The sequence below is a fragment of the Staurois parvus genome, unplaced genomic scaffold, assembly GCF_062004578.1.
Source record: "Staurois parvus isolate SC_StPar_1 unplaced genomic scaffold, SC_StPar_1.0 ptg000235l, whole genome shotgun sequence".
Taxonomy (NCBI): Eukaryota; Metazoa; Chordata; class Amphibia; order Anura; family Ranidae; genus Staurois; species Staurois parvus.
The window spans coordinates 3,220,306-3,245,530 of NW_028318031.1; the positions used below are offsets into that span (position 1 = coordinate 3,220,306).

The 25,225-nt window shown below is 43.4% G+C and overlaps 1 protein-coding gene across 1 annotated transcript in view; it reads right to left on the reverse strand.

Moving 5' to 3' along the window:
* The window catches only part of LOC149460081 (solute carrier family 12 member 9-like), a 303,029-nt gene that overhangs the window by 117,219 nt on the left and 160,585 nt on the right, over positions 1-25,225 (reverse strand). Inside the window, exon 8 of the mRNA XM_089680094.1 lies at positions 21,737-21,819. Within this exon, the coding sequence (XP_089536220.1) occupies positions 21,737-21,819 (83 nt within the window). The remainder of the gene's footprint in view (positions 1-21,736; positions 21,820-25,225) is intronic.

Below are 25,225 nucleotides of genomic sequence, written 5' to 3' on the forward strand. Positions count from 1 at the left end.
TTTTTCCTGTCAACTTGTACTGTGTACTAATGGTAATATATGGTACCTGGAATTCATAAAGAATGTCTTAGACACTCATTAGAACTCTGTTTACCATCCAATCCGCAAATGTCGCCACTTGCAGCAGATTTATGTAACTGTTGGTAAAGTGTACATGGATCTGTTGCAAACTTGTGACACAATTTACTCCAACGTGGAAGAGGTCTTATTTGTCTCCACTTTCTTATCCATATGGTGGTATTTCTTAAGTATCTTGTTGAAGCCAAAACACAAGAATGTGAAAAATGTTGAATATGTTACATGTGTCAGAAATAGTAATAACACCATTGCACTTCTTTCAGGAATTTGGTGCAGGCCTTTCTAAAATAGCCATAATGCCAGAAAAGTGTTGCACATTTTATTGAATCTCCTCCAGTGTGATAAAATTGTCAACCCTTCAACTAAAAGTGATAACACTTAAAGGGAGATTCCTTCTCTGCATCTCTCTGTCACAAATAATCACAATTTTCAAGTTAAGGGTGGCAAAAATTACCAACAGAACGTTTTGCTGGAAAAATAATTTTTGTTGGATTATATCTGGAAAACATGAGTGAAGAACTTGTCCAGCTTTATTCATTTGTCAAATTTTAAAATCTTTATTAACAGGTCCCATAGCTGTAATGTGCTTTTCAGGCCCTCACTGGTTTATCGCCATGTCTCCTTTGGTTGCCGCTGCATAGTTTCCTACTACTGCCTATTTGTGTGGCAAACAAACAGCCAGACAAAGGGTTAATGTGTTTAAAGCACTCCATCCTCAGTGTTCATTATCTGTCTCTCTTCCATCTTCTCTCAGTTCCCCTCACCTCTTGCTTCCCTGCATCAGTTTGCCCTTGATGGATAATATGTTTAACACTCCATCACATTGAGTGTGGCAGCTTTACATGAAAATCAGGAATAAATAACAGTTCAGGTGCATGAGGATAACCGAGACAAGGTACTACTAAATGGTCAATTACCTCTTACCACTGGGAGCCATATATAAGAAGAGAGACGTGAAATAACCTGTGCATAACAGATGTGGCGAGACCCTCTTGGTTTCTGTAGGCACTTATCATTTAAACTGGACCTATATACAAACATTAACAAAAAGCATTCTTAAATTTATTTAGGTGAAATAAATATACCGTAACAGAACGGCTGAAATACTTTCCCCCCCACAGGCAGCCAAATGTGCAAATGCTTAGGCCCTTCCCTTTATTTACCCACCTCTGAAAGACAGTTCACCTTCACCAAAAAACTGCCTATGCAGATATGGGGTGTCTGTAGATAAAAACAAACTGTGAAGCTTTGACCACAATTAAATATTTCCCTTTCTATAGGTGTAAGTGTGACAGACCTCCTGCGTTCCTAACTAAGTCTCTATCAACTAATCACAGAGGTAAAGCTGCCAACATTCAGTCATATACCTATAGACAAGTATGAAAAATAAAACAAAGAATAAAGTGGCGCTACTACCATATAAATCCTTCACAAATTAACACAATGAAATTGCATAAATATGAGTGAAATGGTGCAAATAAGTGAAAAAAAACAATCAACAATACATATAACGTGATAAATGACAGTGTTAGATTGCCTCACACAATAACACGTGTAACAAGTACCAACCAACAGGTCCAGAAGTAGGGACCGAAATTATGATAATAGTGCTCCAAACGATCCTATTGGATCTAATAGTGTTCAACAAGCAACATAACAAAAGTCCAAAATGAGGACTCAGCATAAATGCGTGCTACAAACCTCCCACTGGAACAGATGAATTGTTGCAACCACACACAACATAAATCACAAGTGCGTCCCAAAAACACATATAATTCTGTCTAATTATGCAAAAATAAATAAACGCATAATAGAATGGATAATATAATAAAAAGTCCCGTGAGGTGAAAAACACCTATCAGCAAAATAAAGTCCACATAAACTCTTTGAACAAAAAGTGATGACAGGTGTGCGAAGGTTTCCAAAATGGCTGAAATGCCCGCTCACCTCTCTCTTGCGACTCACACAGGGTCAAAGAGCTTTTAGGATCACTAACACCTGGATCCTTAATACTCCTACACAGCTCTCCACACTGGTCTCCCCTCAAGTACAGGCTCAAAAACAGGCTCACAGGGCAGCAGATCTCCTCTCCAGGCAATAAGATGGTAAATAGGCACTCAATCCATTATTCCACAATCCAACAGGCTTTCTCCTCAGCAGTTCCGGTAGGAAAGACGAGTCCTGAAGCAGCTCTTCTCTAGTCATGTTGCCACCAGTCTAAGTGGCATCATTGGTCCTCCTTTGTACATGTTGAGGGCCTCCTTGCTGCAGTGTTGTTCCTGATCCCTTCATGTGTTTGTGCTCACCTATCATAAACCCAGTGGTGACGTGCTTTACACCACTGCATCCAACGCTTTTACATTACATTACATTACATTACATTGAGTTTATATAGCGCCAAAGGGTTTGCTCAGCGCTGTACAATAGAGGGGGGGACAATACATGAAACATTACAGCAACTACAAACAGCACACGAGGGGTTATAGGGCCCTACTCTTTCGAGCTTACAATCTAGGAGGGAGGGGGTAGTGGTACAGGAGGAAGTGGCTGTGGGGGATGGAGTGGTAGGAGGAATGAAGGAGAGCAGCAGTTAGGTGAGGGTGGGGTAGGCTTCCCTGAAGAGGTGGGTTTTCAGGGAGTGCCTGAAGGTGAGGAGGGAAGGTGACAGTCTGATGGATTGGGGTAGTGAGTTCCAGAGGATGGGGGAGGACCTGGAGAAGTCTTGCAGACGTGCGTGTGAGGAGGAGACCAGGGAGCAAGATAGAAGGAGGTCCTGTGAAGAGCGAAGGGTACGGGTAGGGTGGTACTTGGGAATCAGGTTGGTGAGGTAGTTAGGGGCAGTGTTGTGAATGGCTTTGTAGGTCAGAGTGAGTAGTTTGAATTTGATGCGTTGGGCGATAGGGAGCCAGTGGAGGGAGAGGCAGAGGGTGGTGGCAGAGGTGGAGCGGGTGGTGAGGTGGATGAGTCTAGCCGCTGAGTTGAGGATGGTCTGAAGCGGGGAGAGCCTGCACTGGGGTAGGCCGGTGAGGAGGGAGTTGCAGTAGTCAAGGCGTGAGATAATCAGGGAGTGCACAAGTAGTTTAGTGGTGTCTGGGGTAAGGAAGGAGCGTATTTTGGCGATATTGCGGAGGTGGAGTCTGCATGTGTTTGTAAGTGATTTGACATGAGGTTGGAAGGAGAGGTTAGAGTCCAGAATGACTCCAAGGACTTTGGCTTGCGGGGCGGGATTGATGGTGGTGATGTTAGTAGTGATGGATAGGATGGGGGGGGGGGGGCGCGGGCAGGAGGGAAGACGAGAAGCTCGGTTTTGGAGAGGTTGAGTTTGAGGAAATGGAGCGACATCCAGTCAGAGATGTCGTTTAGGAGGTGGGTGATGCGGGCGGAGAAAGTGGAGGTGAGGTGAGGGGTGGAGAGGTAAATTTGAGTGTCATCAGCATAGAGATGGTAGTTGAAGCCGTGGGAGTGTATGAGTTTGCCAAGGGAGGAGGTGTAGATGGAGAAGAGAAGGGGTCCAAGGACAGAGCCCTGGGGGACCCCAACAGAGAGGGGGAGTGAGGGGGAGGTGGCACCATTGTAGGTGACACTGAAGGAGCGTCGGGATAGGTACGAGGAGAACCAGGAGAGAGCGGTGTCTCTGATGCCAAGGGAGAGTAGTTTATTAAGGAGGAGGGGGTGGTCAACTGTGTCGAAGGCCGCGGAGAGGTCCAGGAGGAGGAGGACAGAGTAGTCGCCTTTGGCTTTGGCGGTTAGTAGGTCGTTGGTGATTTTGAGGAGGGCGGTTTCGGTGGAGTGTAGGGGACGGAAGCCGGACTGTAGTGGATCAAGGAGGTTGTTGTCAGTTAGGTGGGCGCTTAGGCGGTTGTAGAATAAGCGCTCCAGGAGTTTGGAAGTGAGTGGCAGCAGGGAGATGGGTCTGAGGTTGTTTGGGTCAGAGGGGTCCAGGGAGGGCTTTTTGAGTATGGGGGTGATGTGCGCATGCATTAGGGGGGAGGGGAATACGCCGGTAGAGAGGGAGAGATTGAAGATGTGGGTGAGGGAGCAGATGAGGGAAGAGGGGGGTGACTGGAGGAGTCGAGAGGGGATAGGGTCCAGGGGGCAGGTAGTGAGGCGGGCTTCTGAGAAGACCCTGGTGACTTCCTCAGTGGTAGTAGGGCTGAAGGAGTGCAGAGCTGGTGGGGTTACGGTAAGCGGGGTCTTGGGTGTGGGGGGGGCAGTGCGGTTGCGAGGTCAGAGGAGGGAAGAGATGAGGGGGAGATAGGGGGGGGAGGCTAGGTGGGGAGGTAGATTGCGAGTTGACTATGTCCTGACGGATTGCATCAATTTTGTTGTGGAAATGAGTGGCAATTTCGTGGGCGGTGAGTGAGGTACTGAGTGGAGGAGGGGGGGGGGGAGAGCAGGGAGTTGAAGGTGGAGAAGAGTCGGCGAGGGCAGGAGGAGAGGGTGTTAATCAGGTTTACGAAGTAAGCCTGCTTGGCGGCGTGGAGGGAGGAGGTGTAAGTGAGGAAGGCAGATTTGTAGAGGGAGAATGAACGGGGGGACCTGGTTTTGCGCCATAGTCTCTCTAGCGCGCGACTGCGACGTTTGAGGCATTTAGTGTGGTCGTTCTGCCAGGGTTGGAGCGGTCTGGGATTGATGTAGCGTGTGGTTAGGGGTGCCAGAGAGTCTAGGGTAGCTGATAGTGAGTCGTTGTACGTGTTAGTGGCTAGGTCAGGACAAGACAGTGGAAGGATGCTGTCGTGTAGGCGGTCGGCAGCTGAGTGGAGGGGGGCCGGGTTCAGGTTGCGGAGGTTGCGGCTGGTGATGGTTTGGCGCTCTGGGGGGGGGAGTTAGGGGAAGGGGAGATGGAGAACGTGAGGAGGTGGTGGTCGGAGAGAGGGAAGGGGGTGTTAGAGAACTGGTTGAGGGTACAGAGGTGGGAGAAGACGAGGTCCAGGGTGTTCCCAATGATGTGGGTGGAGGATTGAGTGTGCTGTGTGAGCGCGAAGGAGGAGGTTAGGTGGAGGAGTTGGGAAGTAGCCAGGCTGTTGTCATTGATGGGGATATTGAAGTCCCCGAGGATGATGGTTGGTAGCTCAGAGGAAAGGAAGAAGGGAAGCCAGGCAGCGAAGTCATCCAGGAAGCGGGGTATGGATCCGGGCGGCCTGTAGATCACTGCGATCCTTAGGGGGGTGGGGGTGAAGAGCCGGATACAGTGAGTCTCGAAGGAGGAGAAGGTTAGGGAGGGAGGATTAGGGAGGACCTGGAAGGTGCTCAGCGGTGATAGGAGCAGGCCGACCCCACCACCTTTGTGACCGCTCAGTCTTGGTGAATGGGACCAGACGAGACCTCCATAGGAGAGTGCCGCAGGGGAGGTGGAGTCAGTGGCCTGTACCCAGGTTTCGGTGATGGCTAGGAGGTTAAGGGAGCGGGAGATAAAGAGGTCATGGATGGCAGTAAGTTTGTTGCAGACCGAGCGGGCGTTCAGGAGTGCAACCAAGAGAGGGGGGATGGATGCGGGGAGAAGGGGCACAGATATGAGGTTGAGGGGGTTACGGCAGCTGGCGGGAGCAGGGGGGTCCCTAGAGGAGGGGTGAGGTGGCGAGGGGCCAGGGTTCGGGGAGATGTCCCCAGCAGATAGGAGAAGGAGAAGGGTAAGGAAGGTGGCATGGGGATGGGAAGTGTAGGAGCGTGTGGGTCTGATAGTGGTGGCACGTGGGTCGACGGGGGAGTGGAGTAGCAGGAGGAGGTGGTGAGTGCCGTAGTGGGGAGAGGGGAGAAGTGAAGGGGCAATGTAGAGCTGTTTTGGGGGGGTAGGCGGGTAGAGGGAGGTGATTTTTGGGATGGTGGAGAGGAAAATGAGGAGGAGGATTGCATGAGGCATGTTGGGGTGGGTGGGGTGACAGTTGGGTCAGGGGAGGTGAAGGGATACAGGTCAGGGCAAGGTGGTGTGGGGAATCTGTATTACCGTGGGAGAGTCATTTGAGTCCTTCTGTAGGGGTAGAGTGAGGGTGGAGGGCGGCAGCTGGTTGGCAGCAGTCTGTGGGTGCAGTAAGCTGGCGACCATGGGTGCTGTGGCATGTCTTCAGTGGGTACGGTGGTTCGGCTAGTGGAGGGGTCGTAGGGTGCTTTGCATTGCACTTGTTGATGTAAGGCTTGGATGCAGGTGCTGACTCTGCAGACAGTTGAGACTGCTGCACACTGTGCGCTTCAGTATGCGCTGACCCTGTGCTGTCATTTTACGTGGCCTACCACTTTGTGGCTGAGTTGCTGCTGTTCCCAGTTGCTTCCACTTTGTTATAATGCTAATGTTGACCGTGGAATATTTAGTAGCAAGGAAATTTCACGGATGGACTTATTGCACAAGTGGCAACCTATCACAGTACCACGTTTGAATTCACTGAGCTCCTGAGAGCGACCCATTCTTTTATACACCTTTGTCCATGGAGGCGATTGGAACACCTGAATCCAATGATTTGGAGTGGTGTCCCAATACTTTTGGCAATATAGTGTATATGGAAGCTGCTTGCAACTAAAAAAGTAAAGTAGGACATACATATGGTAATAAAACTGGTATTCTGATATAATTATTTTTGCCCAGAACCCCTGAGTAAAGCTAGATTCCCATTTGCACCAATTTCTTGTCCTTTATGTATGATGACAGTTTGAGATAACTGGACAGTATCTGAAGAAATACTCAAAAATGTTTCACTGCAGCAGAAATTTTGTGTGTGCTGGAAAATGTATGTTATTGAAGCATTATCTTTTTCAGCAGCGATCGGTGGAGTCAGAGGAAAGGCACTGGATCACCTTTACACTGATAAAATACAATATGTGTTTGGCCAACATAACTATTCTAGCATTGAAACTATATATTATGTATAAATCAGTCACTAACGCAAGTTTCAATACCTGTGTAACTGTCATCCCCAACTTCACGCAAATAGAGGCCACCCTCCAAAACCAGAAAAGACAGTCAATCACAATACATGTGTTATATGTATGCTGAACTATGATATAACTGAACTATACATATGATGGCACTAGCAGAAATTTAGGTGCCCTTTAATGCCGACAGTATGGCAAGAACCACCAATACTGCCATTTAAATGTGTGCAGTTCACTTGATGGTTTTTAACAATACTATGACAATCATATTACCAGTAAACTTGCAAACCCTGTTGTCATCTGAAATCTGTATAGAGCTGGAAAGGCATGACACTGAAAGACATCTTGATTGTTTACTTTTCAATTCCTTTTCCCTTTACTGTTCTTTTATGCCTCTTGCAAGGTACATCTGTCATTTTTATGGCTGTACAAGCATTTTGGTAAATTGTGGACTTGTTGAGAAACAGGTGGGTAGACTCATAAATAGCCCCTTCTACACGGAGAGAGGAAACTGATTAATCCATTTTTAGCTGTCACAATTTTCATATAATTGCTAAAGATGATTTGTAGACTATATAGGAATGCCATCATCCATTGTGATTGCAATTCTGACAATTGGATAGTTCTGCTGCTAATAAGTCTACTAATTGTTGGTTCTATAGATAGGAACAATTGGGAGTAAAGAAATGCCAAGAGGCTACCTCATTCCTGTAACACATTCATTCACTACGAGGCCCAAAGCTACAGCTCACAGTTACATGCTGTTGGTTTATTTTCCAATTGCTTTTTATTTTACTGTTCTTTTATTCCTCTTGTAAGGCACATTTGTCATTTTTATAGTTGTACAAACATTTTCTGTAAACAGTTAAGTGAGTGAGAAACAGGTGCACAGCATAATATGTACTGAATCAATGCTTTGGGATCTGTGCATTAACACAAAGAATACTGTTTTTCAGCTGGACATTTTCAGAGAAAATTGTATTTGCTTGGGAGGAAAAATGGAAGGAAAATAGACCTGTCCAGTCTAGACCATTACTGTGCAGTCAGTACTGCTTGTACTTGAATCATACTAAACTGGGTATCTGATTACTGCAATGTATAGCATACTGTAGAAGGAGCCAGTTATCAGATATTTGACATTTATGATATGCTATGTATTAGAGAGGTACACAGTCTACAAAAACATATTTATGCATCAGTGGGGGGCTACAAGGTTAGTACACTTCATGTCAGCTGCTTATATCAAAACAGTATACCTCCTGAAGTGGCATTATTGTGTTCTGCAGTATGCCAGAATCCACTCAATAATAAAAATAAAAAAGTTTATACTATGCTAAAATATAAGTTTAAGATATCCAGGTAACTAAAAAATTATCCTCTGCAGTAGGGATGTGCCTGCACTGTCAGGGTTAATTGCTTGTTATGGCCTAGGGCAGGGGTAGGCAACCTGCGGCTTTCTAGCTGTTGTGGAACTACATTTCCCATGAGGCATTGCAAAGATTACAAAACTGACAGCAGAGGCATGATGGAACTTGTAGTATTGCGACTCTCAGGTTGCCTACCCCTGGTCTAGGGGAACAAAAAAAAGATTTACTCACCCAATCGTCTGCTCATCCCTTCAGCTAGATCAATCCCATACAGTAACTTCTCCTGTGCACGCACGCCGTTAATCACCGTGTCCCAGCCAGCGATTCATGCCCGGGACTTGGTGATCGGCAGAGCAACTGACAGGAGAGAGATCTGTGAATGTAAACAACACAGATCTCTCTCCTTTCAGCAGGGATGTGCTGGTTTTTATCTCTCTGCAAAGCAGGGATATAAAAAACAGCATATCCCCCAGTAAAACACAACAAAGTACAAGGTTAAATTACTCCCTAACATGCTTAAATTAACCCTTTAAATGCCCTAGATCAAAACCCCTTCCTACTCAGTGTCATTAGTTTGATGTCAGAGCTTTTTATTAGCACTGGTCACTGTATTAGTGTCACAGGGGATGTGAGTGGAAGTTAGTCAGTTCCCACCCAGCATCAGTTAGGGGTTTATTTACTAAAGCTGGAGAGTGCAAGATTAGGCTCAGTTCTACATAGAAACCAATCAGCTTCCAGGTTTTATTGCCAAAGCTTAATTGAACAAGCTGAGGTTAGAAGCTGATTGGTTTCTATGCAGACGTGAGCCTGATTTTGAACTCTCCAGCTTTAATAAATCAACCCCTTAGTGTCAGAATGGCCGCCATACTGTCGCAGTCCTGCTATAAGTCGCTGATCGCCACCAATACTAGTATAAAAAAAAATAACTAAATAAAAATTCCAGTAGATTTCATTGTTTATAGATGCTATAATTTTCAGGCAAACTAATTAATATACACTTATTAGGATTTTTTTAACAAAGACATGTAGCAGAATACATTTTGGTCTACATTTATGAAGAAATTTAATTTTTTAATTTTTTTTATTCGATATAAAAAAATTCTCTTTTTTTTGTTTTTTTTGCAAAAAATAAAAAACCCAGTGATGATCACATACCACCAAAAGAAAGCTCTATTTATGTGAAAAAAAGTATAAAAATGTGTAGTGTTGCATGACCACGCAATTGTCAAGTAGTGCAGTGCCGAATAGCAAAAAATAGCCTGGTCATAAAGGGGGGTAAATCTTCCGGAGGGCAAGTGGTTAATTTTGTTTTTTTTAAACTGCCTGATTGGTTGTGCCTTTTAGGTTTGGTTGGATAGTGGTTGTATGTGGTGACCATAAAAATGGAAATAAAGCTGGGTAGATTGGCATCTTAAGCTTTTAGTCTTTTAAAATGTTTATGCTCTATATCAGCTTTTCTCAAGCAGGGTGCTGTGGAATTCTGACTGAGCTCCGGGTCTTCTGCCAAACTGTACATTGACACAGCAGGAGCTTGATCAGGACAGTGAGGAGAAAGCATTAGAGAGGGTGAGAGGGTTTCTGAGCTCTCTGCCTCCTCTAGAAGGCATTAGCCAGCAGTGCAGTACCCCCTGCGAGTGCAGGTACAGTACTGCTGTTTTTAAAAAGGCTGTGTGTATGTATGTACAGTATGTATATATGTGTATGTGTGTGTACACGTATGTATGTATATACAGTATCTCACAGAAGTGAGTACACCCCTCACATTTTTGTAAATATTTTATTATACCTTTTCATGTGACAACACTGAAGAAATGACACTTTGCTACAATGTAAAGTATTGAGTGTTCAGCTTGTATAACAGTGTAAATTTGCTGTCCCCTCAAAATAACTCAACACAGCCATTAATGTCTAAACCGCTGGCAATAAAAGTGAGTACACCCCTAAGTGAAAATTTCCAAATTGGGCGCAATTAGTCATTTTCCCTCCCTGGTGTCATGTGAATAGTTAGTGTTACAAGGTTTCAGTTGTGAATAGGGAGCAGGTGTGTTAAATTTGGTGTTATGGCTCTCACTCTCTCATACTGGTCACTGGAATTTCAACATGGCACCTCATGGCAAAGAACTCTCTGAGGATCTGAAAAAAAGAATTAAATAAAGATGGCCTAGGCTATAAGAAGATTGCCAAGACCCTGAAACTGAGCTGCAGCACGGTGGCCAAGACCATACAGCGGTTTAACAGGACAGGTTCCACTCAGAACAGGCCTCACCATGGTTGATCAAAGAAGTTGAGTGCACGTGCTCAGGATCATATCCAAAGGTTGTCTTTGGGAAATAGACATATGAGTGCTGCCAGCATTGCTGGAGAGGTTGAAGGGGTGGGGGGTCAGCCTGTCAGTGCTCAGACCATACGCCGCACACTTTATCAAATTGGTCTGCATTGTGGTCCCAGAAGGAAGCCTCTTCTAAAGATGATGCACAAGAAAGCCAGCAAACGGTTTGCTGAAGACAAGCAGACTAAGGACATGGATTACTGGAACCATGTCCTGTGGTCGGATGAGACCAAGATAAACTTATTTGGTTCAGATGGTGTTAAGCGTGTGTGGCGGCAACCAGGTGAGGAGTACAAAGACAAGTGTGTCTTGCCTACAGTCAAGCATGGTGGTAGGAGCGTCATGGTCTGGGGCTGCATGAGTGCTGCCAGCACTGGGGAGCTACAGTTCATTGAGGGAACCATGAATGCCAACATGTACTGTGACATACGGAAGCAGAGCATGATCCCCTGCCTTCGGAGACTGGGCCACAGGGCAGCATTTCAACATGATAACGACCCCAAGCACACCTCCAAGACAACCACCGCCTTGCTAGAGAAGCTGAGGGTAAAGGTGATGGACTGGCCAAGCATATTTCCAGACCTAAATCCTATTGAGCATCTGTGGGGCATCCTCAAATGGAAGGTGGAGGAACGCAAAGTCTCTAACATCCACCAGATCCGTGATGTCCTTGTTGAAGAGTGGAAGAGGACTCCAGTGGCAACCTGTGAAGCCCTGGTGAACTCCATGCCCAAGAGGGTTAAGGCAGTGATGGAAAATAATGGTGGCCACACAAAATATTGACACTTTGGGCCCAATTTGGACATTTTCACATAGCGGTGTACTCACTTTTGTTGCCAGCGGTTTAGACGTTAATGGCTTTGTGAGTTATTTTGAGAGGACAGCAAATTTACACTGTTATACAAGCTGTACACTCACTACTTTACATTGTACCAAAGTGTAACTTCTTCAGTGTTGTGACATGAAAAGATATAATAAAATATTTACAAAAATGTGAGGGGTGTACTCACTTCTGGGAGATACTGTATATATGTATATGTATGTGGGGTTGTGTGTATGTACAGTACGTCTGTATATATGTGTCTGTGTATGCCTTGTTAGGGTTTATTAATAATACCAACAAAGACTGACGCTTCTCTGAAAAGCTTGGAACGCTTTTCAGAGGCATTTAACAAGTGGTGTGTTACCTCCTCACCACTTGTTGTAACCCTCCATTCATCTTAGGGTATACTTCCAGCCATGGCCACAACATGTCCTCCGACCCTTTTTTTAAACTGCGACCCATCGAAAATGCATTGCACTAAGAAATAATGACAACCCTGCGTGTCTGCTAAAGAGCAGCACTGTTTGTTTGCCCGTTGGCAGCGCACACAATTTTGCACGTGTTCCCCGAAAGACAGTAATGTGAACCAAGCCTTAGATTGTGGTACCTCAAGACTGAAAATACTTTCCAAGGGCGCCCTGACTGGAAAAAGGTTGAGAAACACTGCTCCAGATAAGCTATTTATTCTGTGTTCTCTTGCGAATACAAGGCTTTTCCCTGCCACCTTCTATATGTATAGCAAAACCTGTACAAACAACAGGTTCCTCTAATCACATTTTCTTTCGAGCACGTTATGGCTTCTGGTTCAATAGTGGCAGAGCTAAAGAATTAATTATGGTATAATGACTAATCAATGAAGAGAAGGTGTAACATTATCACTGTACTGGTTGCCAGTGACAGCGTAGCAAATATTTTTTTAACGGTCCAAAAAACAAAGCCTACATTTGTTAGTCTTGTCCAGAAATGCAAATTGTTAAAACCCTCGGAGTAACTAATACTAATTAGAACAAATAAAATCCAGAAATTGTCAAACTTTATAATATTAGATTGCTATATTGGCTCATTTTAGGAAAATACAAAATAACATGAATAATTATATATATGGTCCTGTTCTTGAACAGTAGCAGCCTTCCATGTTAAGCCCAGAGGGCCGTACATAAAATAAAGGGAGTAACATTACACAGTGTACCTGCTTTACTTCCTACAGTACAAATTCCTTGTTACCACTACTCTGTTGCTATAGTACTGTGGGAAGAATTGGGCCAAATTCTGGAAGAACTCATTACTTTTATGTTAATATTTAGTACGCATTTATACAGAATCGAATACATAACAGGACTAATGCTGAAGTGTTAGTTCACCTTTACAGAAAACAAATTTCATGGTGAACACCGGACACCCTCCAACCAAACCCCACCTCTCCGGCTGTACTTACCTGCAGCGATTCTGAGCTGTCAGGGCTCCTGCAGCTGTTCCAGTGATCCAGAGACATGAAATCCCTGCTGTTCTCCCTCTCCTCCATCAGTGCTTCCAGGACAGACCATATGGCATCTGATTGGCCTGCTCCATCACATGGAAACTTTTGCTGATCAGTGGCTGCAGTTGCTGATCAGTGTATTCTGACACTGGAGGGTCCTGTGTCAGAATAAAATGTCCCAGCGGGGGGGGGGGGGGGGGCGAGGTGGATGGAGGAATCATTTTTTGTTCTTTTTTATATTCAATTCATTAAAATTAACCATCTTTGGCCAGCCTTCGTTCATTTTAGTACAATGTGTTTTCAGCCTCTAAATCCTACTTACACTGCTAACTGATGAGATGATGATAAAACAGGCAAATATTTTTCAGCAGTGTGTCTTTGGACATTCTTACTGCAGCAAGCAGAATTTTATGTTGCTTCAATTCACATCCGAACCTTCTGTTTCAATGTAAAACATATGTTCATAGGGATATTATTATTTACAAACTTGGTAACAACAGGTATATGGGCATTTATTTATTTGTTTATTGATATTCCACATATTACAATAAAAATACAATCAATGGAATAAATATCCCAAATGGAATAAATATGCCAAGGCAGTCATATAACACTTTTACACATTAGCATTTTTTTCCAATAAAGCTTCTCACTCTGAAGCCTCTGTAGCTGCTGATTTCAGATCATCTGTTTCATTTTGCTTTTCACTTCAATTTCAGCTTTTTTTGCATTTTTATAACTTCAAATGTTCCCCCCTTATCAATTTTCTGCAGAGCAGGCAGTGTGACCACTAGTTTGTCAGGACACCCTGCCTGAACATAACGGATCTCTGAGTAATCAATGCCAGGCTGTCAGAGGCTGTGATGAGCGTGGCATTAGACAGAGCTGTACTTGGCGCATACTGACCATAGTAAGGAGAGTGCTGGGAGGGAGTGCTAAGCTTTAATCATGTGTAATTACTCCTCAACTGATAAATTAATCAGTCTTGTTTAAAACAATCAATGGAAGCTGATTTCATGTACTAGACAAGTGGAAAATTGGATCACGAAAAACAGCCTAACTGGAACAACATTGTGACAAACGAATGTGGGGTCCACCAGCTGTCAGACAAGGCCTTATTGCTAGCAAGCACGGAGGTCAAAAGGAAAGCATTCTAATGCCCCGTACACACGATGAGAATATCGGACGAACGATCGGCCGTTTGTTTTCGCCTGCTAGTCTCACATCGAAAGGGAAAAGGTTACTAAAGGTACGAAAATTCGCCTTTGAAAGAAAAGAAATTCGAAAGTGATGTCATGTATTGCGTTGTATTTGTATTGTATTTTCAGACGACTACTGTACTGATTAAACGAAAATCGTGCAATCTGGTGTCGTACGAGAAAATGTTGTGCGCTTGTCCCTTTAGATATTGTCGTACGAATTGTCGTGATCGGCTCTCGAAAGCTGTGTACTGACGATCCGATTATCGGATGATCGGTCCTCGTACGAAAATTTTCAGATGATTTTCTTATAGTGTGCACGAGGCATAATTCCTCTGCCCATTGAAAACTATGGCTACCAGGTGTTTGTTTCTCTAATTATTAATGACCTGTGAATATGATACTACTCCAACAGATTCCATAAGACGTTAATGTCCGCATCTGTTAACATCCTTAAGAAAAACCCCATTTTTTTTTCTGAAAAAAAAAACCGAAAGGATGTAAATGGAGGGAAACGGATGAAAAATGGATGGAAACGGATGAAAAATGGATGGAAACGGATGAAAAACAGATGAAAAAAACGATGTTAACTAATGAAAAAACTGCTGAAAAAGGATCCATTTTTTCTTTGAAAAAACGTGACTGAAGTGATGAAGAAAACGGAACGCCCATTTGAAAGGACCCTAAAGCAGCTCCATTACATTTGTAACAGACTTATGCTAGCCATACACTAGTAAAAAAATCATTCAAATGCATTTTTGAAAACTTACACGGTTGTCAGAGCAAACGATGTTGCCATCATGTATGAACTGATTTTCGAAAGATAAATCGTTTAATGGACATAAATGAATCTGTTTTCCATTTGTTGTGTCACACATGCAAAGTACGAACAGTTTAATTTTTAACAGGCAAGAAACTCATTAACCTTTCAATCTATCATCCATTCAGCAGAAGTTTTCCAAACTTTTCCTTTGATTTTTTGATTTGTGCCCATTACCTGGACGAAAAATGAACAAACTGTCCAAGTGACAGATTTTTAAATGATTTCTCATCTATGGGCACCATTAGTGGAAAAAGTGTAGGACATTATCAATGCTGATCAGATCAAATATTCAGATATTGCAGTATGTGTGCCAAAAATGGGTACATTATCATAAAATCAACTGGTAAAAATAAGATGGGTAGTTATTGGATAGGCAGGTAAAAGGATAACAAGAAATGGTCACTTTAGAGCAAAGTGTGCTGTGGGACTTAAGTCATGTCGATTCAGCACTTCAGGCTGGCCACTTTTGCAGGTACAGCTATGTAAAACATTAGAAATAAATGCCTATACTGTTTAAAATCCAGTAAAATTCTGTCTCACCCAGCTCTGCACATGTTCAGTTGCTCTCTATTTTTAGGCACCATGCCAAAAATGTAGTTCACAGCCTAAAGATTTATTGCTGCTCAGGACTCTAGGCCTCAGCAAAATAGCAGCCTCCAACACGAAGAAACAGGAACAATTCTGGAGGCAATTTACAGCACACATTATTTGTGCGAGCATAATTATTAATGTGGAATTTATGTTCCTTGCTAAAAAACATTATTTTTATCATGTTGTTATGGTTAAATTTCCTTTTTAACCTCCCTAGCGGTATTCCCGAGTGTAGCTCGGGGTAAAGATTCAGTACCACAAGCGGTAACCCCGAGCTACACTCAGGCTTACCATGCGGCGCTGCTCCGGGATCTGTTCTTCACTTACTTTGTCCTGCGCTCCCGCGATGTCCCTCCTGCAGTGTCCCCTGTAATGTCCTCCGGCGGATGCCGGCATCTGTCATCTGGGTTCCGTCCCCTGCGAGCGTCGGGACGTACGGGGGACGGAACGGCGGGAAATTTGAAAATGACAAAAAGTGACATTCACTAAAATCACATAGTAAAACATTACTGTATCAAACCATTTCACATACATTTTGTCCCTAGTGCTTTGTCCTGTGCCCTGCCTGCATTTTTACTGTTCTTTCTGCCTGGAAACTGAGAAATGTCCTTGGTGTGCAAAAAGCATCCCTTTAGGTCAAAAGCGGTTTTAGACCAGCTAGAGAACGATAGTAAATTAGAACTACTTGCGGAATTGAGTGATAATGATTCGTGGGGATTTTGCGACTTTGCTCAGTGATGTGCGAACTTGGCGCTCTATTTCAAATTTTGGTGTTTTTGGTTTGATTATATTATTGAATTAAATGTATTATTATTATATTATTATTTTTTATGATTATTTATTAAATTATAATTTATGATTTCGTGTTTCAAATTGTAACATACCCGGGATGTTTAGTAGACTCTTGCTCAGACAGATTTCAGTGAGTTATTCCTAAAAATTACAGGCCTACAATAAAAAAATACATATTTCCATGCAAAAAAGTACCACTTTGAGCACAGAAATATGGACATAATCAGACTGCTAGGGAGGGTCACATGACCCTATAGAAATAAGAACATGCAGTGACAGGTGGTGAAGCCAGGAATGAGAAGCTTAGTTTATAACACATCAGTGTTAAAATTTGCTGATTGCAGTGTTTTAGCATCTGGGACACAAAAAAAACCATCTAAAGGTGTGAGAGGTCAAACCTAAGTAATTGTATAATAGTGGTGCAGCCTTAGTTTTACTTGCAGCATACTTACCCTAGCTTCACACTTTTCCATTTCGCAGAAATGCACTACAGTACATTTAACATTATTTCCTATAAAACACACAGTTCACATCTGTGCGTTTTGAGCCGCTGCGATTTTTGAAAGGCTCAGGGACTGCTTTTCCTGCAGAGGATTGCGTTTTGAATGTAATAGACTTCAATGGAATAAATATTGTGTTTTTGATGTGTGTTTTTTTTATGCATTTTGCGTGTTGTGTTTTGTGTGACTTTAACCACTTCCTGAGGATTTACCCCCCTTCCTGAGCAGGCCATTTTTTGCATTACGGCGCTGCGTTACTTTAACTGACAATTGCACAACGCATGCAACGCTGCATCCAAATGAAATTTAAGTCCTATTTTTCCCACAAATTGAGCTTTCTTTCGGTGGTATTTGATGGCATGTGCGCTTTTAATTTTTTGCACTATAAAAAAACAAGACCAACAATTTTGAGAAAAAAACAATATTTTTGACTTTTTGCTATTAAACATGTCCAGTAAAAAAATGGAAAAATCTAATTTTGTCATAAATTTAGGACAAAATTTATTCTGCTACATGTCTTTTGCTGAAAAAAATCCCAGTAAGTGTAAATTAATTGGCTTACATGAAAGTTATAGCATTTACAAATGGCGGTATAGATATTGGAATTTTTTTTTTCTTTTACTAGTTATTGCGGCAATCAGCGACTTATAGCAGAACTGCACCGGGCATTCTGACACTGGCGGGAGCTGACTTGGTGTCACTGACATCCCCAGTGACACCAATACAGTGATCAGTGCTAAAAAAAAGGACTGACACTGTACTACTAATGACACTGGATAGGAAGGGGTTAGCATAAGGGGCGATCAAAGAGTTAACTGTGTGCTGGGAGTGTTTTACTGTGGGGTGGTGTGTTGGTGCTTCACTGTAAGCACACTGCTCATGATGGCTGTGCTGTGCACAGCCATCCAGAGCAGTGTGCCCGAGCCGACAGAGAGGAGAACTGTTAGTATACAAAGCAGTCCTCCTCGCCGTTGGAGATACTCGGTAATCGATGGGCGCAGGCGGGGAATCACCAGCTGGGACCTGCTAACTGGCAGCCACGGTCACGAATGGTGGTGCGGCTAGGGCGAGTGCGTGGCTTGCGCATGCCCCCTACACGGAGATACAAAATCACATATATATACGTGATTTTGCACACCCCTGCCACCCTGTAGAAGTATATCTGCTATAGGGCAGTCGGGATGTGGTTTTAAGCTGGTTGTTAAGGCATGCTGAGTTGATGATGTCATTAGGGGGCAAAGTCACCCCTGCTGATCTCACCGGGTGGCTCCGCCCCTTAGCTTATTTAAGAGCTGTCTGGCGGCGGAGCTGTCAGACGGTGGATACCTTTGTCAGGAATGGAGCTCTTTTTTTTCTTCGTTGTTGGTGGTGATGGCGTTTATCGTGATTTACGTTGAATTTTTTTTTAACAAAGGACGTTGAGTTTTTATCCACTTTTGACACTTTTTTGGTGAATGAGTAGGGGTACTATGTATCTCATACTCATTCACATGGGGATGCCAGGATCTGGGGGCACCCTTGTTAAAGGGGGCTTCCAGATTATGATAAGTCTTCTTCTGCAGACCCCCACAACCACAGCCCATGGTTGTGTGGAAAAGGCCCTTGTCCTCACCAACATGGGGAAAAGATGCTTTGGGGGGTCCAAAGCACCCCCCACACGTTGAGAGCATGTGGCCTAGTGTGATTCAGGAGATCTGTGTGTGTGTGGGGGCTCACTCGGTTCCACCCTTTCCTGACCTGCCAGGCTGCATGCTCAGATAAGGGTCTGGATTTAGGGGGGGAACCCCATGCTGTTTTTTTTAACTTTGGTATGGGGTTCCCCTTAAAATCCGAAGGGGCTGGTATGGATGTTGGGGGGAAACCCCACATTGTTTTTGCCAGATTGGTAATTTTTTAAATTGCCGACAATAGCTGACATCTGATTGGACATCTGACCACTCCACTGTATGGCTCTCTCTGCAGCAGCTGAATGTTGTCTTTTTCTCCTCTCACTCTTGCTGGCTTTTAGCTGCTGCAGAGAGAGTCATACAAGGGATTGGTTCCAGTAATTACCCCTCAGCCACACCCATCACCCTCCCTGTGCACCATACATTTCCACTTGCTGTAGGCCCCCCTGTGTGCCCCCACCCCTACAATGCTGCTGGGTTCCCTCCTCTCCTTCCCACTAGAAGCTGCAAGCACACAATAGGATCCTACAGGATGGAAAGTGGGCGATGGGTCAGGTAAATATGTCACATTTACCAGCTTTTCCCTTTCCCGAATGAACACAATATGTGATCGGTACTGATCACTCACTGTGTTCATTCATACCTGAAGCATAGTAAACTGTGTTTTTTGGGGGAGGAGGTCCTGTCAGGTTGGCTGTATGGGACCCTGTGGATTCTAACAGCAGCCTTGATCATACACAGCAATTCCCAGATGTGATTTTGGCAGTAATTGCTAATAAGAGTGGTGGGGGTGACAGCAGGGGTAAAGTAGTCGAACATAGGAGATATGGCCTAAAAAAATTTGCTGACGTTTTTAAGGTGTATCTCCTATGCTCACAGCCCTCAAATGGTTAAATGTTGATATTAATTACAGGAGAGAATTTGTTTTGTTAGTATACCGACCATATATATTCTGTACATAAACAGGGTTCTGTTTATAAGAAGTCATGTCATTAATATAATTGTAATCGAACTATAAATATGCTGCAATTATCAGAGTAGGTCGGTAGAGACTGTCCTGTCTATTGATCATTGGCTTGTGCAGCATATATTATGAACTTCTTTTGGCACAGTTAGTATCGAGATAGTTCTTGGTTCTGACTTCCTGATAGATGAGGCCCTCTGTCTTTAGAAAAGATGAGATTTGTGCTGGATGAAAGTCGGATCAGGACATTACACATTTGAATGGGAATGGATCTGATGTACTCTCTATAGTGTGTTGTATAATACATTGGTACTACACATAAAATAAACAATCAAAATCTGTATATAAACCTCATGATAAAATGTATGTTGGAGAAGACTACACGTTCTCTGTTTTGCCTAGCAGTGATCATTTTCTGCAATTGTCCTAATTATAAGGCCTGGTTCACACCAATGCAGTTTGCTTTTGATCCACTTTATTATTTATTTATTATGTTTTTGAAATGCTTTTTGAATTTCGCTTTGCGTTTTTACTGTGTTTTGCATTTTGTCAGTGTTTTTTTGGTTTTATGTTAAAGGGGAAATGTTTTTGTTGCTTGGAAGAATAAATACACAAAACATGGCAAAAACGCAACAAAAACACTTCAAGTGTTTCAGCAGCATCTCCATTGAACTCTATTGTAGCAAAGACACTGCTTTTTGCATTGACAAAAGTCCCTGACCCTTTCCAAAAACGCAAAGGCAGAAAAAACGTATAGATATGAACATGTCCCATAGGAAACCATGTTAAATGCACTGTAGTGTGTTTCTGCAAAAAGCAATAAAAAAATGCCTTGGTGTGAACAAGGCCTAATGCTTACTAAAAGATACAAAATAATAAAGCACTCTGTAACTAACAAGGGCCTAGCCTTCCTCAACATAAGGACAGGTATTGACATATAGGAGATTATTTACTAAAGCTGCGTGGTGCAAAATGTGGTGCAAGCATAGAAACCAGCTTGCAGGTTTTATTGTCAAAGCTTAAAGCGATTCTAAAGGTTCAGTTTTTTTTTTTTTTAAATAACAAACATGTCTATATTTACCTGCTGTGTGTAGTTGCTTTGCACAGAGCAGCCTGGATCCTCCTCTTTTCGGGTCCCCTGCAGGCTCTCCTGGCTCCTCCTGTCTGTCAGGTGCCCCCACAGCAAGCAGTTTGCTATGAGGGCACCCGCTGCTCTGTTTGTCTATTCACACATGGAGCCGCAGCTTGGCCCCACCCCCTCTCTCTCCTCACTGGCTGACTGGCTGTGATTGACAGCATCGGGAGCCAATGGCTCCTGCTTGCTGTCTCAGCCAATGAGGAGGCAGAGACCCAGGACAGCCGAGGCTGTCATTCACATTGCTGGATTGCATGTGAAACATTTCCTGCAGTTCAGTCATTACCAGTTGGCTTTACCTTTGACATGCAACTTAACCCCTTTCTGCCCAGCCTCAGCATCTCTTTAACCGGGTCTTGATGCCTGAGGGACAGGAAGGGCTGCCTGATCATGTGACCATTGTGGTGGACTATCATGGTGGTCACATCATTGGTAGCTATTCCCAACAGGCTCCTGATCATTACTATAGGCTGGCAGCTGTCTATGACAGTTCAGTGCAGTGAGTGCGTTCGCAGCATAGAAACCCTGGAAACACACGGATGCATATGTGCAGTCTGTGGCCATTATTGCCATACATATCCATTACATGGGCATCAACAGGTTAAGGAGTACCACTCTTTGCTACTACAAAAAGCAGGTTACTTCACATGCACCATCACAATCTCCCTACTATATGGAATTTGCCAGAAAAGAAATGTTTTGCTGAAAAAAAAATCCTCGTGTCCCTAACATTGTACATGCACAGTGCAGTGTATAATGAGATGCTGAGAATGAAGTCTGGTGTTGGGGATGATGTAAACTCCTGTGCACATGTGCAGTAATTACAACAAAAGTGGCTACCTAGTGGCCGGAGAGGAGCAAGCAGGAATCTAACAGAAGCAGCAGCAGCAGGGAGGATGGTGACAGTGAGCCTAGACCTGTCATGGGAGAAGGGCATGGTGCCGTAATGTGTAAGTATGCTGTGAGCCCATCCCGGTCCAGTGGACTTTTGTTCCACTTTAATGAAAAGTACAAAGCAACTGTTCAATCATGTTATGACAGATGATGTGCTTCGTGTATTAGACAGCTACATGCAGATTTTTGTAGTTTACGCTTTTAATTGTAAATGACAATTCATTAACTATTACCTGAACCAAGAACCATGACATGATGACAGATACCCATGGGTTTCCTCCTCGAGATGTAATTTTTGCTGGTAGTAGGAGCTTCCCTGTCAGAAAAATACAAAATATTCAGAATCAGTAAACTTATTTGGAATATTTTTAAATCATCATTAACTTTAACATTTAGGTAATAACACGAGGGGTGGTGGATCCAGGGAAAATTCAATTGCCTTCTGGGGAATCGGGAAGCGATTTTTTCCCCCCACTGGAGAGAATCGGATCATGTTTTATTTTGGGGGAAGGGGGTGTCTTCCTCATGATCAAATTTGGTGGGAGCCAGATGGAAAATGTATAGCGTGGTCGGACAGGCCGGGTCGATAACAACGGAGCAAACAGTACAAGACGGTAGACAAGAATACTCAGGTCATGGGCCGGGTTCAGCAACGGGAGGTCAGGTAATGGGATAAAGCAGAGAATAGTCTTGTCCAAGCCGAGTCGGTTACCAGGAGAGCAACGAGAACAGAACAAGAGCTTGCTGCAACACAATCATACAGGACACGAATGCAAAGAGCAACTGCAGACAGCAGGCTTAAATGTGATCATCCACACCCTTCTGGAGGAGGAGCCGCAGAGGCCTGAAAGCATAAAGGCTCCCACCATGCTTTGCAGTAACTTAAGATGGATGCCAGCACATGGAGCAACACAATCTCTGAGGAAAGGTAGGACCTTGACAGTATACCATTTAAGGTAGATAACTGGAACTGGAACTCCCACAAAATGCATATGGCCACAGCATGTTCACTGATTACATGTAGAAGAATAATGTAATCTGTAAATTGTAATTTATTATGTTAGTTTACATAACTATATAAACCCTTTATAATAATAATAATTACAATAACAGATGTCATATATTGTAATACCATAGTTTACTGCAATACTTCAAAAATAAAGGGATGTTAAAGGTCTGCAGTATCCCTCATTACACAGGAACATTGTCTGGAATGGAGATCTTCAACATTTATCACTCATGCACCACATTTCAACTTAAAAAGCAGTGAACAACACCAAGGAGTCTATCTAAAAAAAGACAATATTTGCATTGCATATTTCCATTGCAGAATAATTCCTGTAATCTGTTTATATTTCTTATGATCATCAGCTCCATCTAGTGGCCACAATGCTGAATTTCCTGATTAAGGAATTTCTGGACAATACTGCATTATAGCCAGTAGATGGCGCTGATGATCATAAAAAAAATAAACATATGTCTAATATGGGTTATTATGGGTTATAAAGGAATTATTTATGGAGGCTGTGCAGAGTCTGACACATTTGTACAGTTTTTTTTATACCTAAACACCTAAGTATTTCAAAAGCAACCATAAATGAACAGATTATGTGGGAATGAATGAGTCTGGTTGATGATTCATCCCTTATCAGACAGCTCAGTTTAAGGTATCAAGTAGACCAAGGGTAAGCAACATTCTAGAGGTGGAGATCTAGCTAAACAACAAGAAAGAGGTCAAAGATCACTTGGGTTCAGTGCCTTTTTTTTTACAGTAAGGCTTAACTAAATAGTAATGAAAACCTGGGGAAATATGATAAAACAAATGTCACTGTGAAAATATAAATCTAGCCTACCCTAAAAGCTGACAGTGTCAGTAGGGCAGTGGACAGTGTGTGGACATTGTCAGTTGAGCGGTGGATGGTGTTAGTAGGGCAGAGGACAGTGTCAGTAGAGCAGTGGGTGGATATTTTTATTTTACTATTTTATTTTTTACAATTTTTGTACCATCCCTGTTGGTGGGTGAAATATCAGGGGTCTAAACAGACCTCTAATGTCTCAAATTTGAGAAAGAGAAAGTGATTGAGGACACAATCATCAATCTCGATCTCTGCAGCCTCAGCTGCAAAGACTGAATGAACAGGACTGTTCATTCACAAACTGATGCATAGTAAAACACAGTTTGAATGAATACAGTGAGTTATCTGTGCCCCCCTGCAGCAGCTGAATGCCAACGGGAAGAAGAGGAAAAGTTAGCTTTCAGCTGCTGCAGAGATAATTACAGGGGATCCAATCCAGTAAATGCCGCCCTCACTCTTGTCCAGGTTCCGCCTCCTTCTGCTTGTCAGTTGCACTCCACAGGGGGACCGGCGGTACCCCTTTATCAGCAGCATACTAAGTTTTTTCTTCCCTGTGGGAGGAGCAGTCTGGGGTCAGCAAGAAAGGGAGGCAATTTACCCCTCACCTGCCCAGGATTGACAGGTAGATCGTGTTTGACAGGTTGCTGACCCCTGAGTTAGACAAATCTTGTAGCAAGGCAGACTGATTTTGCTGTGCGGTCTTTTGGGCAGCCTTTTTGTAAATAAATAAACTTCTTAGGCAGCCCAAACTTTAGTCTTTTTTTTCACTCCACCACTCCATGTGGATGGCGGAATCCCTCCTGCTGAGCTATTGTATTTTGACAGCCGGGATACTTCCCTGTTGTCAGAATACACTGATCAGAGCTGCCACATACAGCTGGCGGGGCTGATTGTGTGGAATTGTTCCTACAGACTGGTTGCACAGAAGTTGATCAATAGATTGACCAAACATGAATCAAAATTTGACCAGTCCCTGCTGAACCACCTGAATTTTGGTCCAAGTATGGTTGGCTTAAATATTAAAAAAGCAGAAATTACAACAGTTTGGTAATAGTAACAGCAGATAATAGAAGAGATCACATGGGAATGAATGGGTCTGGCTGATAACTCATTCCTTATCAGATTGCTCAGTCTGAGGCATCAATTAGAGAAATTCTGCCACAAGGCAGGCTGATTCTGCTGAGCTGTGAACTGGGTGCTGAGCAGCTAAGTCATTCAGGGGGTAACTTAAACTGTATGAAAGCTACATTCAAGCACCAAGGTTTTCCTTAAAGTGTTACTAAACCCACAACAGTAAAATCAGTCTGTAAATGCAGTACAGCATGCTTGTTATACTCACTGTGGAACTTAAGGGGTTAATCCTCTGCATTGTTTAAAAAGGCCATATGATCCCGACTTATCTTCTCCTCCTCTTGTTCAAATGTCAACATTCACAAAAAGAAAGCCTAGTTTGTCCTTAAAAAAACAATATATGTATGACGTCTTTTGTGACGGGCACGGCGTCAGACCCCAGACCTTCTCACCAAACTCGTGACTGAAAGACTAGCCAATCTAAAACTGTCACGTGGGTAACAATGCCACGCCCGGCTGCACCCTACACAAAGATTTTCCAGCTAATGGACTACAATCTGTGTACCTGCAGCCTGGACGCGATTGTTACTGGGTCAGGTTAATTACGCAATTAACCCTTCACACTGCCACCACCTCCTTTTTGTACAGAGAAAGAGGAAACTCGGTAATATCAGCAATACACTAGGATGATTGGTTAATTGTCGGTATGCCGCTAACTCCACAGACAGGTTATTCAGAGGGTTAAACACTCATAGTAGCGCTCTTCAGCGGCAGGGATTCGTACGTTACATTCAA